At 40.8% G+C, this 14,833-nt stretch overlaps 1 protein-coding gene across 4 annotated transcripts in view; it reads right to left on the bottom strand.

Moving 5' to 3' along the window:
- STXBP5L (syntaxin binding protein 5L) overlaps positions 1-14,833 on the bottom strand; it is a 402,790-nt gene that overhangs the window by 7,937 nt on the left and 380,020 nt on the right. For all 4 annotated transcript variants that reach the window (XM_020985897.2, XM_020985899.2, XM_078146723.1 and 1 more), the window contains 2 exons: positions 10,218-10,578; positions 6,271-6,436 (listed from right to left, as the gene is read on the bottom strand). In XM_020985897.2, coding sequence (XP_020841556.1) covers positions 6,271-6,436; positions 10,218-10,578 — 527 coding nt within the window. The remainder of the gene's footprint in view (positions 1-6,270; positions 6,437-10,217; positions 10,579-14,833) is intronic.

Genomic DNA, 14,833 nt, shown 5'->3' with positions numbered 1-14,833 from the left:
GTTTCATTGGGAGAGGGAGTCTGCTCATCAGGGAGCTCTCTATACAAAGGAGGTCACAGGTCTAGTCTCTATTCTTCTCTACATGTTTATTATAAGGAGAGGCCAAAGCTTGGCTTTGTAGCTAACCCAGCTGGCCATAATCAGATCCCTGGTGCATACTGGTTCTGTGGCCAGGGGGCATGGCCCTCAGGCTCTTAGAGCCACAGCTTGCAGACCAAGGGCTGCCCTGCAGGGGCAGAGGGAGCTTCTCCCTTGTGACTTCCCTATTCCAGTGCAGTCATAGGTCCATCCAATCCTTCTTACCCCTTCCCCAACTTTATGGCATCAGCTGCTTCAATTTGACTTCATTTTTGTAGTTCCCAGATCATTTAAGTAGGTATTAATCAAAGGAAACAAAATGAAAGGCACTTCACAGACCTTAAATGTTATAGGACTCTTAGCTATTAATAACAAGCATAACAGTAATGATAATAATAATCTTCACAAATGTATCTTTGAGCAAAGTGCTTACTCTGATGAGCAAACTCTAACAAAGGAATGGAATGGGCCACAACATGAAATTGTGATCTCCTAGTGAACAGACAAAATAAAGTCCAGGCTAGTTAGAGATGTTCAGGACTGGACCAGGAACCTGAGAGATCCTTTATTCCTAACGTCTTCCTCAAAGAGGAAACTGAGGCACAGAAAAGTTAAGTATTTTGCCTAAGAGGCCCCAGAGCTCACCAGAAGTCTAAGTAGGATTTAAACCTTGGTGGTACAGTGGATAGAGTACTCAGCCTGGAGTCAGGAAGACTCATTTTCCCGAGTTCAAATCTGGACTCAGATACTATCTGAGTGACCCTGGGCAAGTCACTTAACCCTGTTTGCCTCAGTTTCCTCATCTGTAAAATGAGCTGGAGAAGGAAATGGCAAACCACTATAGTATATTTGCCAAGAAAACCCCAAATGGGGTCACAGAGAATTGGACACGACTGAAACAACTGAACAACAACTCTGTCTCTAAAGTTATTGTCTGGTGCTCTTCACTTTAGCTAGTAAAGAAAAAAGCCTAGAACCTGGGCCATTTGGCTTTAAACTTAGTGACCTTTCCACTATACCAAATCAGTACTTCTACTTCCTCGCCTCTCATTTTTTCTTCTTTGCTCTCTACAATCTGGCTTCGGATCTGATCATTCCATGGAAACTGTTCTCTCCAAAGTTACCAGTGAGCCCCCAATCACTAAATTTTTACTATCTTCAGGCCCCCTGTCTCCATACTTTTATACTGTTAGTCACTCTGTTCTTGATTCCCTCTTCTCTAGATTTTCACTACAGGGCTATTTCCTGTTTAATCACCTCCCTGTCTGACCACTCCTAAGTTTTCATTGGTGTCTTGCTTGCTAATCATAGGTGTCGCCCAAGGTTCTGTTTTGGGCCTTGTTCCCCTCTTTACTATTTCATTTGGTGATTTTATCAGCTCCTATAGATTGGATTAAATTATCTCTATGCAGATAATTTCTCAGATCTATTTACCCAGCTCTAAACTCTCTCCCATTCTCCAGTCTCACATTTCTGTTTAGTAGATATGAACTGGATATCCTGTGGACATCTTAAACTCAGTATGTCCAAAAATGAGCTAATTTCTTCCCCTCAAACCTTTCCCTCTTCTGAACTTACCTATTATTGTCAAGAATGCTACTAGCCTTCCCAGGCTCAAAATTTAGGTGTCATTCTTGACTCACTCTCTTACCACCTCCTTCATCCTCCCCTTATCTAATCAGTTGTCAAGACCTATCAATTCTACCATTGGAACATCTCTTGTGGATGCCCTCCTTTCCTTTGATACTGTCACCACCCTCCTGCTGACCCTTATTACCTCATTCCTTGACTGCTGCAATAACTTACCAGCCCCTGTCCTAGCCTCAAGTGTTTCCTCCCCCAGCTGTCCCCCCACTCCAGTCAATCCTCCACTTACTTGTCATATTGATCTTCTGAACCTGTAAGTCTGACCATTTCAATCCCTCCCCCAATCAACTCCAGTGACTCCCTGTATAATCTCCAGAAACAAATATAAAATCATCTAGCTTTCCAGCCTTCTACCTTAATCTCCCTTTCCCTCTACTACCTTTAACACTCATGCTCATTTGATCCTATGACATTTGCCTCCTTGTTGCTTGTGTAAGATACTCCATCTGCTAACTCCAAGAATTTTCTCAGGCTATCTATCCCCATGTCTCTTTTCTCCTTCACTTTTGCTTCCTGGCTTCCCTGGCTTAATTCAGGGCTTAACTAAAGTCCTTCCTTCTAAAGAAACCTTTCTTGATCCTACTTAATGCTAGTGCCTTCCCTCTATTGATTACCTCCAATTTATCCTGCATAGCTAGTTGCACACTATCTCCCTGTGGCCTAATGAGGAAGCCCCTTGCCTTTTTCAGTATCTCCATCACTTAACACAGAGCCTGGCATGTGGTAGGTGCTTAATAAGTCCTTTTTTATTTATCTTGACCTTTTAGCCTATAGGAAAGGACTGGACTACCAACATTTGTTGGGTAATCTGTGCGTTAATCTTAATTTCTTGCACCTTCAGAGAGAAGCAGATGAAATGGCAATCAATAGCCTTGGCCACTGTGGGGTATTATGAACATTTGCCTGGGCTCCTTCGTGGAGCCAGCGCCACCCTATGATAGACATTAGATATGAAGAAAATGTCTCTGTTAGGCTAACTCTACAAATGAAACATGGAAACAAATAGTATTTATGAAGTTAAAACTTGACCCCAAATAACTGCATCCTTACTTCAAAGTACAAGGAAGCATGTAACCCCCATCAAAAACGCTTCTATATTCCCCATCCCAGAGCTGTTCCTATCCTCCCATCCTTATGTTGCCTCTTTTCTTTCATTCTTCCTTCCATTACTGCAGTCTCCTTGCTGCACTCCCTGTTTCACTTTTTTTTTAAAGCAATTGGGGTTCAGTGACTTGCCCAGGATCATACAGCTAGTAAGTGTCAAGTGTTTGGTGTGAGGCCAGATTTGAACTCAGGTCCTCCTGACTTCAAGCCCTGTGCTCTATCCACTGTGCCACCTAGCTGCCCCTGTTTCAGACTTTTCTTAAGCTCTTTCTCCCATTCTTCCTTAATTGTACCATGTCCCCTTTTTTCCTGTCCTGTTAACCTCATAAATTCAACAAACATTATAGTCTAGTGCTAAGCTGCTCTCCAATAAAAAAGCCTCATCTTATGCATATAAAATCTCTCTGCAATACTTTATGGTTATGAAATTTGGAACAGGGCAACCTCCAAAGGACCAAAGGCAGGGGTGATGTAAAGGGAAGTGGAGCGGATGCAATGGGCGCAAATAGGCCAAAGCATGTTGCCAGTAATAATCTTTGGCCAAAAAATGACTCGAGGAATGTAATCAAGAGAATGTATAATTAGTTAAGGTACTGGGCCAATCAAGTGCTAAGAGTGAGCTGAAGAGTGAACAGATGAATTGATAGCGAAGGGATTGAACCTACAAGATTATTACACTGGCTGTGGGGTGGAACTAGCTGACCTGTATTGGGTAGGGAAGATGATTTTATGAGTATTGTTGTGTTTGTTATATTCAAATAATCAGTTTGGCCTATGGGGAATCCCAACAACCCCATCTCTCCCAACCCTCCTTGAATAGTTGGGGCCCAGTGCCTGGAGATAACTGGACTGACTGCCTGAGGTTATGCTAATCAGGATCTGAATGGCATGGACTGTGTTAACAAATAGTTAAGTACATTTGAAAAGGCCCCTGGAGAATGTGTTCCTTAAAAAAATCAAACCAATAGACCTCAGATATGTCCCCACACTTCAGAAGGGCTTTAATGTATAAACAAGAAAAGGGATCTAAAGACACAGAAGGGATTCTTAACCAGTGCCAGGAGGTCGAAGGGCTAAAGAAAATGACATAAAGAGAAAGGGAATAAGGACCAGTAGTGAAGTAATAGACAGGCAGCATAGTACAAAGGGAAAAAGCATTAACTCTTGGGTCAAAAGACCTGGGTTCACATCCTGCTTTGATGCATACTATCTTTTTGAGCTTGGGTAAGTCACTTTACCTCAGTGTCCTTATCTGTAAAGTAAAGTGGTGTCCCAAGTGGCCTGCAGGTCTGTTCTAACTTTAAATCTATGATCTTACCATCTTTTCCCATACAGAATGTTGGACCCTCTAATGAGGAAGTATTCAATGTGTTTCAATGAATGAAGACATGTATTCACAGGTGCCATCAGGGAACTGTAGCTATTTTTTCTACCTTATAACAATAATAAAAAGATCTACTGTCTCCCAGGCTATGACTCCCAAGTCTTCCAAGTCTTCTGAAACCAGAAGACCACTACCCCATTTCTGGTGATTCATGTGGGCACAAATAATACGACTCTGTAAGTACAAGATGCAGGAGGTATGGCTAGACGACAACTTTCTCTGAAGGGTAACTGGGGGTTTTAGTGGATTACAAGCTTACTGTGAGTCACCAGTGTAAGACAGCAGCCAAAAACCCTGATGTGACTACACTGCGGTAATAAACATAGTGTCCTGGACTAGAGGTGGTCCTGTGGTGTGCTGTCCTTGTAGCTGGACCGCATCAGAGGTCACGTGTCTCATTTTCGGTGCCACGTTTTAGGAAGCTGACACATAAGAGTGTATCCAGAGGAAGGTGACCAGAATAGCCAAGGACCTAAACATCATGCCATAAGAAAACCAACCAAAGCATGCGACCTCTCGATAGCTGTCTTCAAGGATTTGAAGAACCATCCCACAAAAGGGAGATTCAACTTGCTCTGCTTAGTCCAAGGGAGGGGAGGGTGGAGAGCTAGGAGCAGTGGGTAGAAGGCTGCAAAGGTGTAATTCTAGGCTTGATGTAAGGGAAAAAAACCCTACCTAGGAGTGCTAACCAAAGGAGAAGGAGTTGCCTCTGGAGGTAGCAGGTTCCCTCTCACTGGGAGTCTTCACACTATAACTGCTTCTTGGGAACACTGTAGAAATATTCTGGTTCGGGTTTTAGTTGGATTAGATGGCCTCTGAGATCACTTCCAGGTTCTGTGGTTCTCAGATGGCCTGTGTGAGGCCAAGGCCTCTGGGCACTCTGTCAGGACTTAGCTTTACAGGAAGCTGCCCAGCTGGGGTTGCTCCTTTGTGCAGGCCTGGCCTTCAAACCAGACTGACCTAAAGGTGACTGTACCTCCAAAGAGGCTGACGTCCCAAGTGTCTGTGCAGAAAGCCCAGCTAAGCACTAGCTATGAGACCATCTGCCTGCATGTGACAATACCTATCTTATAATGGCACGGGAGCAGTTTCCTTACATTGCTAAAGACTTTTCACTACCACATGAGAAGTCTATGACTTTTTAGTGCCAGGGGTGCTGAATTGTGGCTACACGACTTGCTTTGAACTTCTACTAAATGCTTTGGGGATTTGAAGTCTAGCCTGCTCATGGTTCTATGAAGTTTCATAATTTTCTATATCATGCAGGATAACTCAAAGCAATAATGCTAGATCATTTTGACCTGGTCAGCTCTACCTCCTTCCTATCAATCAACACTTATTAGGCACCTGCTGTGTGCCAGGCACTGTGCCTGGCTCTCTGTTGGCAGAGCACATCTGCTGCCATGGCTGAAACAAATGAATTCTTCTAACTCATTTAACACATATTAGTTGAGTCTTTGAAGTAGAAGGTCTTCTACATGATCATTTATTTTGCTCTCTATTTCTAGAACCATGTCAGAAGTATTCAAAGTAATTCTGCCAAGCATTTACCAGACAAGGTAAGCCATTGATTTGTCTGATGTGAATGGGGTAACAACTTATGGCATCTCCTATTCTGCACTGGCTGCTTCATGGTTCCAATAATATTTTAAACATAACCAATAACCAATTTAAGATAGTCTGATAATTTTGTAAATCAAATCAACTCTGGGATGTTACATATGCTTATGAATTCCATCTAACTATGTTCTGCTTTGAATTGTATAACTTACTCAGAAGTTTTCATTGCATCTGATATCTGTCCTGGAATGTTTGCAATATCCTTTGGCTAAAATCTTTAGTGTTCAAAAGAACAAATACTTGCCCATCATGATTAAACTCTTTCAAGGATTCCCCTAGAGAGGCTTTTGTAAAATTGGGAGGAGAAAAGAGTTTTTATTAAATATGATGAGAAAACCAATGCCCCTTTGAGTCGGATGGAGAGCCAGTGTATCTTCTCACCACTAAAATGATTTGAAAAGGTGTCAGACATATGCTTAAGAGTTCACTTGCCCTACCTGTAGATTGTCGCACATTTCTTGACTGTAAGTTAACCGCTGTATTTCAGTGGGAGAGACGAGATATAATGCTTGCCCTTCATTGGTAAAACAAAATGTCCGTGCTATCCTCATATCTGTTAGAGGCAGATAATTAACATCCAACATTGGGCGGAGACTAGGTAGGCTGAATAAAGAAAGAAAATTCATGTGTCATGCTACAATAGTTAGAAGCTTTTGTTTACTCTGTAAAAATAATAGCAACTACCCAGGCAAACAGAAGTTAATCATAGCAGAATGAGTTTTCCATATCTCTAGTTTACTCTAAGTAAATGTCAGTAGTTCTATGCTCAATTTACATATAAAGTCATATGAAGGAATATATTGTACTCCCCCAATGGTTGGAGAGAGAACAACCCTGTACGCAAGCTATTTCCCTGATTTCTCTCTCCTCTGGGCGTATAGATTCAGTGCCTTCACTTTCATAACATAGACTCTGACATCGATGATGAGAGCTTTATTGCTATATGGAGACATCTGGCATGGTCACCACTAGATGGCAGAAACACTTTGATTATGACATGGTTGCTTCACTCTGGCTAGGTCCTGGTATACCAGAGGTCATTCTTGTTTTCCAGGCAAAACTGCTCAGGCTTACAGTTCAGTGCTGGTACAAAATGATGGGAAAGCATGCATGACACTGGATGATGGAGGTCATTGCTCCCTTCTCAGTAAATTAAACTACTTACTCATTAACCTTCTATGTATTTCCTTCCATGCATAATGAGCTGTATAGGACAGGTTTGTTTGTTTGTTTTTATCAAAGATAGGACTCTTTTTTCGTAGAGACCTGTGATTTCATTGGTATAGGCTATTCCCTGGGATGGAAACTCCCTCTTATGCAGACTGGTAACTTGTCTGTAACAGAGGGCATTGCTGGGGGCACAGACAGACTTGACCATGGTGCTGTAGCTAGTATGTATCAGAGGCAAGACTTGAACGCAAGACTCCTTGACTGTATGACTATTATGCTGTGCTACTGTATTACTAAAACAAGTGTTTGAGGTGTGATTTTGAAATGGAAAGACTGTTTCTTTTTAAACTAATATATCAGAAATCATACATTCAAATGAGGGCTGTCTTTCAAAGGAGTCACCTTGGAAGGCTCCAAAGATGCTCAAAACATTCCTGAGCCCTCTCTTTTGGAACTGTCCTCAGAGTCATCTAATGCATCCCATAAGGAAATCAGTTTTTAATTTATGCACATATATCAAGGACTAATGATGATTAATTTCTAAGATTTAAAATCATCTTTCTCATTTTAAGTGTTCGTGATAATTTACATTTTTATTATGTCACAGAATCTACAAATCCCAGGAGTCTAGTTGGAAGAGAAAACTATGAATAGGAAGAAGGAGTAATAAGTTGAGAATAAGGCCCAACAAAATTAAGCTAGAACTTAAGTTAAGATCTTTCTAGGAGGGAGTTATACAGACCCACAGCAGCCTGAGAACTGAGGTAATATACAAATATATATTTATAAAAACTCTTAATTACACAGTAATTATTCTCACACACATATAGATATACATATACACATACACACATGAAGATATGCACCTGGGCCTAAACACTTCATATACAAACATACAGACAGTAGTACACAGAGATATGTGTGGCCTGAAAAGATAATGTCATTAACAATTAATCAGTGGTGATAAAACAGCTAAAATCATTATTTGGTATTGCTTACCCTAAAAAGATACCAGGTGTTTGAATTTTTCAGATTTTGTTGACCTTAAGGATAGTCATGTTATCAAAATAAGTAATTATTTTGATAAAAGCACATAGATAAAGATCATATGTAAACAGACAAAACACAGACATTCTCTCTTAAGGCCTTGGTTTCCTTACCTGTAAAACGAGGCAGCTGAATTATGATCCCTAATGTGTTTTCTGGCTTTGACAGTCTACGAGATTCATAGCAACACATGAACACATATACAGTCTATGAATCCACATTCACAGATATATACAAAAAGTAAACACTGACCACTAACCCTCCTTCTGAACTGTAATGCTGTTTCACTGGGCACTACCTATAACACTTTTAATGTTCTTAGGTATTATTTCACTATGGGGTCCGCTGGTATGTACTCAAGCTCTAGGATCAATCTAGGATTGGGGAGGGCCATAACTGATGGCTGACATCCACTTCCTTTCTGAATTAGGCTTTGGGGTCTATGTTCAGGGCACACTGTGGTATGTGGCAGCCTTCATTCACTGTTTTTGGAACTGCAGCTTTCCTAGCATATAACCATTGGTATGGATAATGGGTCAGGGGAAGAGTAAGTACTCAGTTATGTTATTTGATGCATTTAAGAAGCATGATTCTTAGAAGGGGTCTATAGGCTTCATCAGACTGCCCAAGGGGCCATGATACAAAAAGGTGAGGGAAGATACCTTGAGCCAGAGGGAGCAGGAAAGACTTTGTATAGGAAGTAGTACCTGTATTGATTCTCATAGGCAGCTGAAGGTCATTAGAAGTAGATTGCTGGAGGGAGGGCATACAGGCACACGAGACAGAGCAAACATACAGGAGGGGAGGTAGAATGTTGGATTCTGGGAACAGAAAGTAGGTCAGTTTGGCTAAAATGTAGAGTGCAAAAAAAGGGACTACATAGTAGACAGGCTGAGGAAATCAGAAGTAGTTGGGAGCCATTAGGGATTGTTAAACGAGGAAATGACATAATCACAGCTATGTTTCAGGAAGATAATTTTGGCAGCTGTGTCCTCTACATGGATATCTATTGTGTACGTTCTGGATGCCATAGTTAGATAGTGTGCAGAGGAAGGCAAGTGAAATGGGGAAGGGCCTTGAGTCCATGCCATATGAGGACCAGATGAAGGAATTGGAGATATTTAGCCTGGACATGAGTAGACTGCGGGGGGGAGGGCAAGAAAGTTGCCTTCAATGAATTTGTAGAGCTGTCATATGGAAGGGGGATTCTGGGATATGCAGTTGGAGAAAAGAGAGATCTCAAAGAGAGCTTCAATATTCTCAGGAAACCAGGAGGTGAGGTTCTTCAATAAGAGGGAGAAGGAAGAAGTTGTAAAGGGGGTTTGAAGAAAGAAAATTTAGAATAATTATTGCAGGGAATGTGCTAATTAGGCAATCATGGAAGAATAAAAGGATTGCTTCGCTGCAGTAAAGCTGGGTTCAGTAGAGATTAGAGAACATAAATTTGTAGTGGACTCAGTAGGCATAGTGGTGTGGTTTCCATTTCACATTTCACTATCAGATAGATGATAATATATGACTTCGTAGGTAAGAGAACTGGTTTGAGAAGCTTGGAACTGGGTTAGAAAGAATGAACCAGGTAGATGACAAGGATGGAGGAGTAAATAGAGTCAGTGAGTTGTCAGCAAAGTGAACTCATGATACAGGCCTCATGTCAATGGGTGCTGAAAAAGTGCTATTTCAAGCAACACTGCACATGAGATGCCACCTGAATAGGGTAGTGTTTAAATGAATGAAAACGATCAGCTATCCAATTCTGTTTCATCACCAGTAAATCAAAGGGGACAATAGTTCAATCTGACAAACTCAGTGGGGTGAAAAATGTTTATCAAATGATTATGTGACATGACTTCTAAGTTAATAAGTCCATTGTTGAGGTGACTTCAAGGGCCCTGAGGACTGTAAAGAAAAAGAAAATACACTTTTTCAAAAGCAGGAAAAATTATTTTTAGACAGAAAGATTGATTTCTCAGAGAAAGAGAAGAAATTGTGCCTAGAGAGAAAGATTCCTTGTAAGAGTTTTTCTTTCTAGAATGACAGGTCTTCTTTTCACCTTTGAGTATTCTCTTTATCTCTATTTTTTCTCTTTTCCTTGATTGAAACTGCCTTTTCTTTTTCAAGAAATGAATTGTCGTGATTCCCAAACAGTAACAAAGAAAGCGAGTACCTCATTATCATGATGTGGCCATTGGCACAAAAGCAGGCCAGACAGGCACTGTTACACATGACCACCACAGCTGCTTGCAATATGAAGGATGTCTCTGTGATGTTATGAACATAAAGGCAAGTCTGGGAAGGCAATGAGAATACTTTGGCTTGTTTTTCTGAGCAGATGACTGCGTACTGATGATCTGCCATTTCCTGGGAAGTTGATGGGGAATTCATGACCAGTTTCCTTTTTCTTCCTTTTTCATTATCATCCATACTGTTTGGGTCCCGCCAAACTTCATATGGTGGATGCATTAATCCCCCCAGACGGTCCATACAGGAGAATGTTAGAACAGCTCCTTTTAGTGCCAGTAATGTACCTATTAAAAACAATTTCAGGTTATCAGTAACTCGAAATCTTTCTAAAACAGCTGGCATGAATGTGAATGATCTTCATCATGACAGCAATTATCTAAAGTTTAGCAGCATCACAGAATCACAGAAAATCACTGGATTTGCTGAGTTGCCATTGCTGGAAAGAACCTTAGACGCCATCTAGTACAACACTCTCATTTTATAGATATATAGGGCAGTGAAGTGACTTGCCCAAGGCCATGCAGTCCGTCGGTGTGGATCCAGGCCTAGCACCCAGGTCTCCAGGCTTTTAGTACAATACTTTTCCATCATATCAGGGTGCCTCCTTTAAAATGACAGATGCATTTTCTTTCTTTCTGGTTTTTAAACTAATGTTAAGGAGTTGGCTAACTGAAATAACATTAAGGAGTTGTTTACTGAAATAATTTAAATAAAAAAATAAAGTTACCAGGTGATCTGAATCCATTACAATGGCACACAAGTTGCTAGAAGATGCATTTCCTCCCTTTGAAATCAAAGGCAAATTCTTTTTATCAAATTGGCAATGGACTATTTTAAAACATGATCAATTCCTAAGACCAGGGATTTACTAAGGTGATTTTTAACTATTTCTGGAAAAAAAGATCACCTCTATTCTTCAGTCCTTAAAATAGACTTACACTTCTTTATACAGAAAAGGGGGTTACTCACCTGGGCTCTCTGAGGTTGTACATCCATGCCACACCATCACCTATGGGAGCTTTCTGCCAGCCCTGGAGGACCCGAAACTACAAAGCTTAGGAGGCTGCTTGTGCTAGAGTGGCCTTTAGAACTTTCCAGACTCGCCCCTAAGGGGTGCCCTAGCAGCCCCTTCTCTCCTCTGTCCCTCAGTTCCTTGAGGTCTGTTGGAGAGACAGTAAGAGTGTTAACCCAGGCTCATGGTCCTCCAAAGAGTGTGAGTGAACAGAGACTTGAAGAGAGAAGGGTGACTGATGATATGAAACCAGCTACAGTAAACCTCTTTAAATTGAAATTTGAGGGATCAAGTTGCAATTAACAAGTTTGCATATGATGTAATTATCTCAGTTGAGGCTTAGGCCTGAACCAAGGAGTCTTACTGTAAATGGCATTACCTCTTTGTTGGTAACGAAGGGTGAAGAGTTTTATGTGTGACCATAATATGAAGATGGGGGCAGAGGATGGAGGGTAGAATTCTAAATTGCATATAGGATGATCTAAATAGCAAATAGGGTTATCATAAAAAAGAAAAAGGGGGTCAAGAATTCCACCCATGTCTTCTTCTATTGATACGTGTGCTAAGATAACTAGGGGTTTAGGTAGGATAGACTGAGCTAAGGATGCCAAAGCTTAAGTCTTGAGGTGGGTTGGGTTCCCATGCTCAAAAAGAGAATCTCCTTGAAAGCTCTGAGGAATACTGGAATTAGAATGCAGTGAGGCTTTATCCTCTATCCAGTCATGCCACCCATTTAAGTGAACCAGTCCAGATTGGTTTATAAACACACGCTAGTGCTCTAAGCCACAGAAAGCAAGAAACAAATGCCAACCCTTACATCTTGGTGGTAACCTATTCACCAAATTCTCACAAGCTGCAATAATTTCCTAATAAGCTATTCTTGACAAATCATCTTCTGACAGTATTATGTTTATTAGGTTAGTCCCCACCCACTGAAGGTTTCACGTGTTTTGACATTTAAACTTATTGTTACCACTCTATGCATCCACTCACTTCAAACTTTCTCTTTTTCTTTTATTCTCAGGTGGCCTCTCATTTCAGAATTTCACTGTGGTATAAGCTAGAACCCAAGGGCTCTATTGTACATTAATTGTACATTGACCATTTCAACAATCCCAATCAATCAATCAATCAACAAGAATTTATTAAGTGCCTAGTAAGTGTGAAGCACTGTGCTAGGCCCTGGCAATACAAATACATTCAACTGGGAAATCCAATAGGTACATACATAAGCATATATAAAATAAATATTTAAGGGAAAAATGCAAAACAAATACTAAGCTGTTAAATAGGAGGTGGTTAGAGAGGAGAGGCACCATCAGTTGGGAGGTCAGGAAGAACTTTATGCAGAAGATAAGGCATGAGCTGCCTCTTCTGAGGAGAGTGGCAGTCCATGAGGCAGAATGGCAGAGGGAGAGCACTCCAGGCAACAGGAATGACTAATGGAAGGCACAGAGAGGGGATACATAGTGCCCTGTGTAAGGAGAATGATGTGGCTGGAAAAGAGAAAGGTGCCAGGTGGTGAGGAGCTACGTGAGAGTTAAAGAGAGAAGTTTGATTTGTATTCTGGTTGCAGTAGGGGAGCCTCTGGAATTTATTGAGGAGACAGACATATTTGGATCTGGCTTAAGATTGGGTAGTTGTGTGGAGGATGGACTGGAGTAGGAAGAGTCAGGGCAGGGTTGGGGGGAGACTGCTTATTAAAGTCATTGCTATAATCTAGGCAACAGGGACTGAACTGAGGCGAGACTATATGAAGAGAGAAGGAATAAGATGCAGGAGACCATAGAAGCATAGATTTAGAACTAGAAGGGACCTTTCTGGCCATTGAGTCCAATCTCTCATTTTACTGATGAGGAAATTAAGGCTGAGAAGTTAAGTGATTTACCCAGGTTCATATGACACTACACCAGGCCTTCCTGTCTCAAAGCCAGCATCATATCCACTGTGCCACAGATACTATATAGATAGAAATTGTGATATTTGTCTACTAACTGGATGTGTACTGTGAAGGAATTTAATTAATCAGGCCGTTCCTCATAATGCTACACTGTGAAAAATGGCATCAGATTGTGGAGTCTCTTGAACTCCAGCCAATGGACTTCAGTCAATAGGCAGTATGGAATTCTTGAAGATGTTTGAGTAACCTCATCAGCTCTGTGTTTATAAAGAATGAAGTATGGTGGCAGCGAAGTGGTTCAGTGGATTAAGTGATGCGACGGAGTCAGGAAGACCCGAGTTCAAATCAGACACTTACTGGCTGTTTGACCCTGGACAACTCATTTCAGTTCTGTCTACTTCAGTTTTCTCCATTGTAAAATGGGGACAACAATAGTACCTACCTCATAGGTTGTTATGATGATAAATGGAAATATTTGTAAAGTGCTGGGCAAAGTGTCCAGCACAAAGTAGGTGCTTAATAAATGTTTATTTCCTTTCTTCTTCCTTCCTTCCTCTGTTCCTCACAGGTATTAATGCAATTTGGTGTCGAAATTTTAATAATAAATGTAAAAAGGATTTAGAAGAAGAGATGGATTGAGATAGTAGAAATTACTATTTTAATTTATACCCAATTTTGAGGAAGAATGCCATTTTTTTTCTCAGCAGATTTTTTCCCCTTTGGCAAATGATGATTTGAAGAATTTGAATTCTTTGTATCTTTTCTCTCTATGTTTACTATGTATATACTTATAGTCTATATGCATCTGTTGCTTCCTCCAATATAACTTAACCTCCCTGGCAGAAGGGATTGTTTCATTTTATTTGTATTCCTAGCATCAAGCATAGTGCCTGACACATAGGTACTTAATAAATATCAGATCACTCCCATCCTCTGCAATGATTTTTTTAGGTTGTTTGATGACTATCAGAATGATGGGAAACTCATTTCCTCCAGCCCAATCACCTTTGCATACTCTATGTTCCAGCCAAACTGGCCTCCTTGCTATAGTCCCTGTACACAGCATTTCAGCGTTCACCTTCATTCCTTTGGACTATCCCCTGTCGTTGGAATCATCTCCTCCACATCTCTGTCTTTTGGGAATTTGTCACTCCCTTCAAAGCTCAGCTCAATCACCTCCTTCAAGACATCTTTCCTGATCCTTTTCCTAGCTATTAGTATACCCCTACATACTCCAAATCACATTTATTTTCTTTTAAAAATATTTCAATAGCTATTTCAATATGACTAATGTAATTCTCTATATTAAAAAAAAATATTTTTGAGAAGAGGTCCATAGGTCTCACCAGATTGCCAAAGGGGTGTATGACACAATGATGTTAATAACTGCTCTCATGGAACCCAAATACCATTAGGATCAATTATAAACTCCCTTGGTTGACTTTTAAAGACCTTCTTAACCTGGCCCCAAATTACCTTTTCAATTTAGTTTTGTATTACTTGGTCCCCTCCAGAATCTACAGTATGGCCTTCCTGCTATTCCTCACATATAACGCTTTATCTCCCATCTCCATACATTTGCATAGGCTGTCTCCCATACCTGGCATGCATTCCCTCCCTAATTCTG

This window comes from Phascolarctos cinereus, unplaced genomic scaffold (assembly GCF_003287225.1).
Source record: "Phascolarctos cinereus isolate Bilbo 61053 unplaced genomic scaffold, phaCin_HiC Scaffold_726;HRSCAF=1367, whole genome shotgun sequence".
In the NCBI taxonomy this organism is placed as follows: domain Eukaryota; kingdom Metazoa; phylum Chordata; class Mammalia; order Diprotodontia; family Phascolarctidae; genus Phascolarctos; species Phascolarctos cinereus.
The sequence above is the reverse complement of the archived record's forward strand: the minus strand, read 5'-3'. Positions and strand labels throughout refer to the sequence as shown.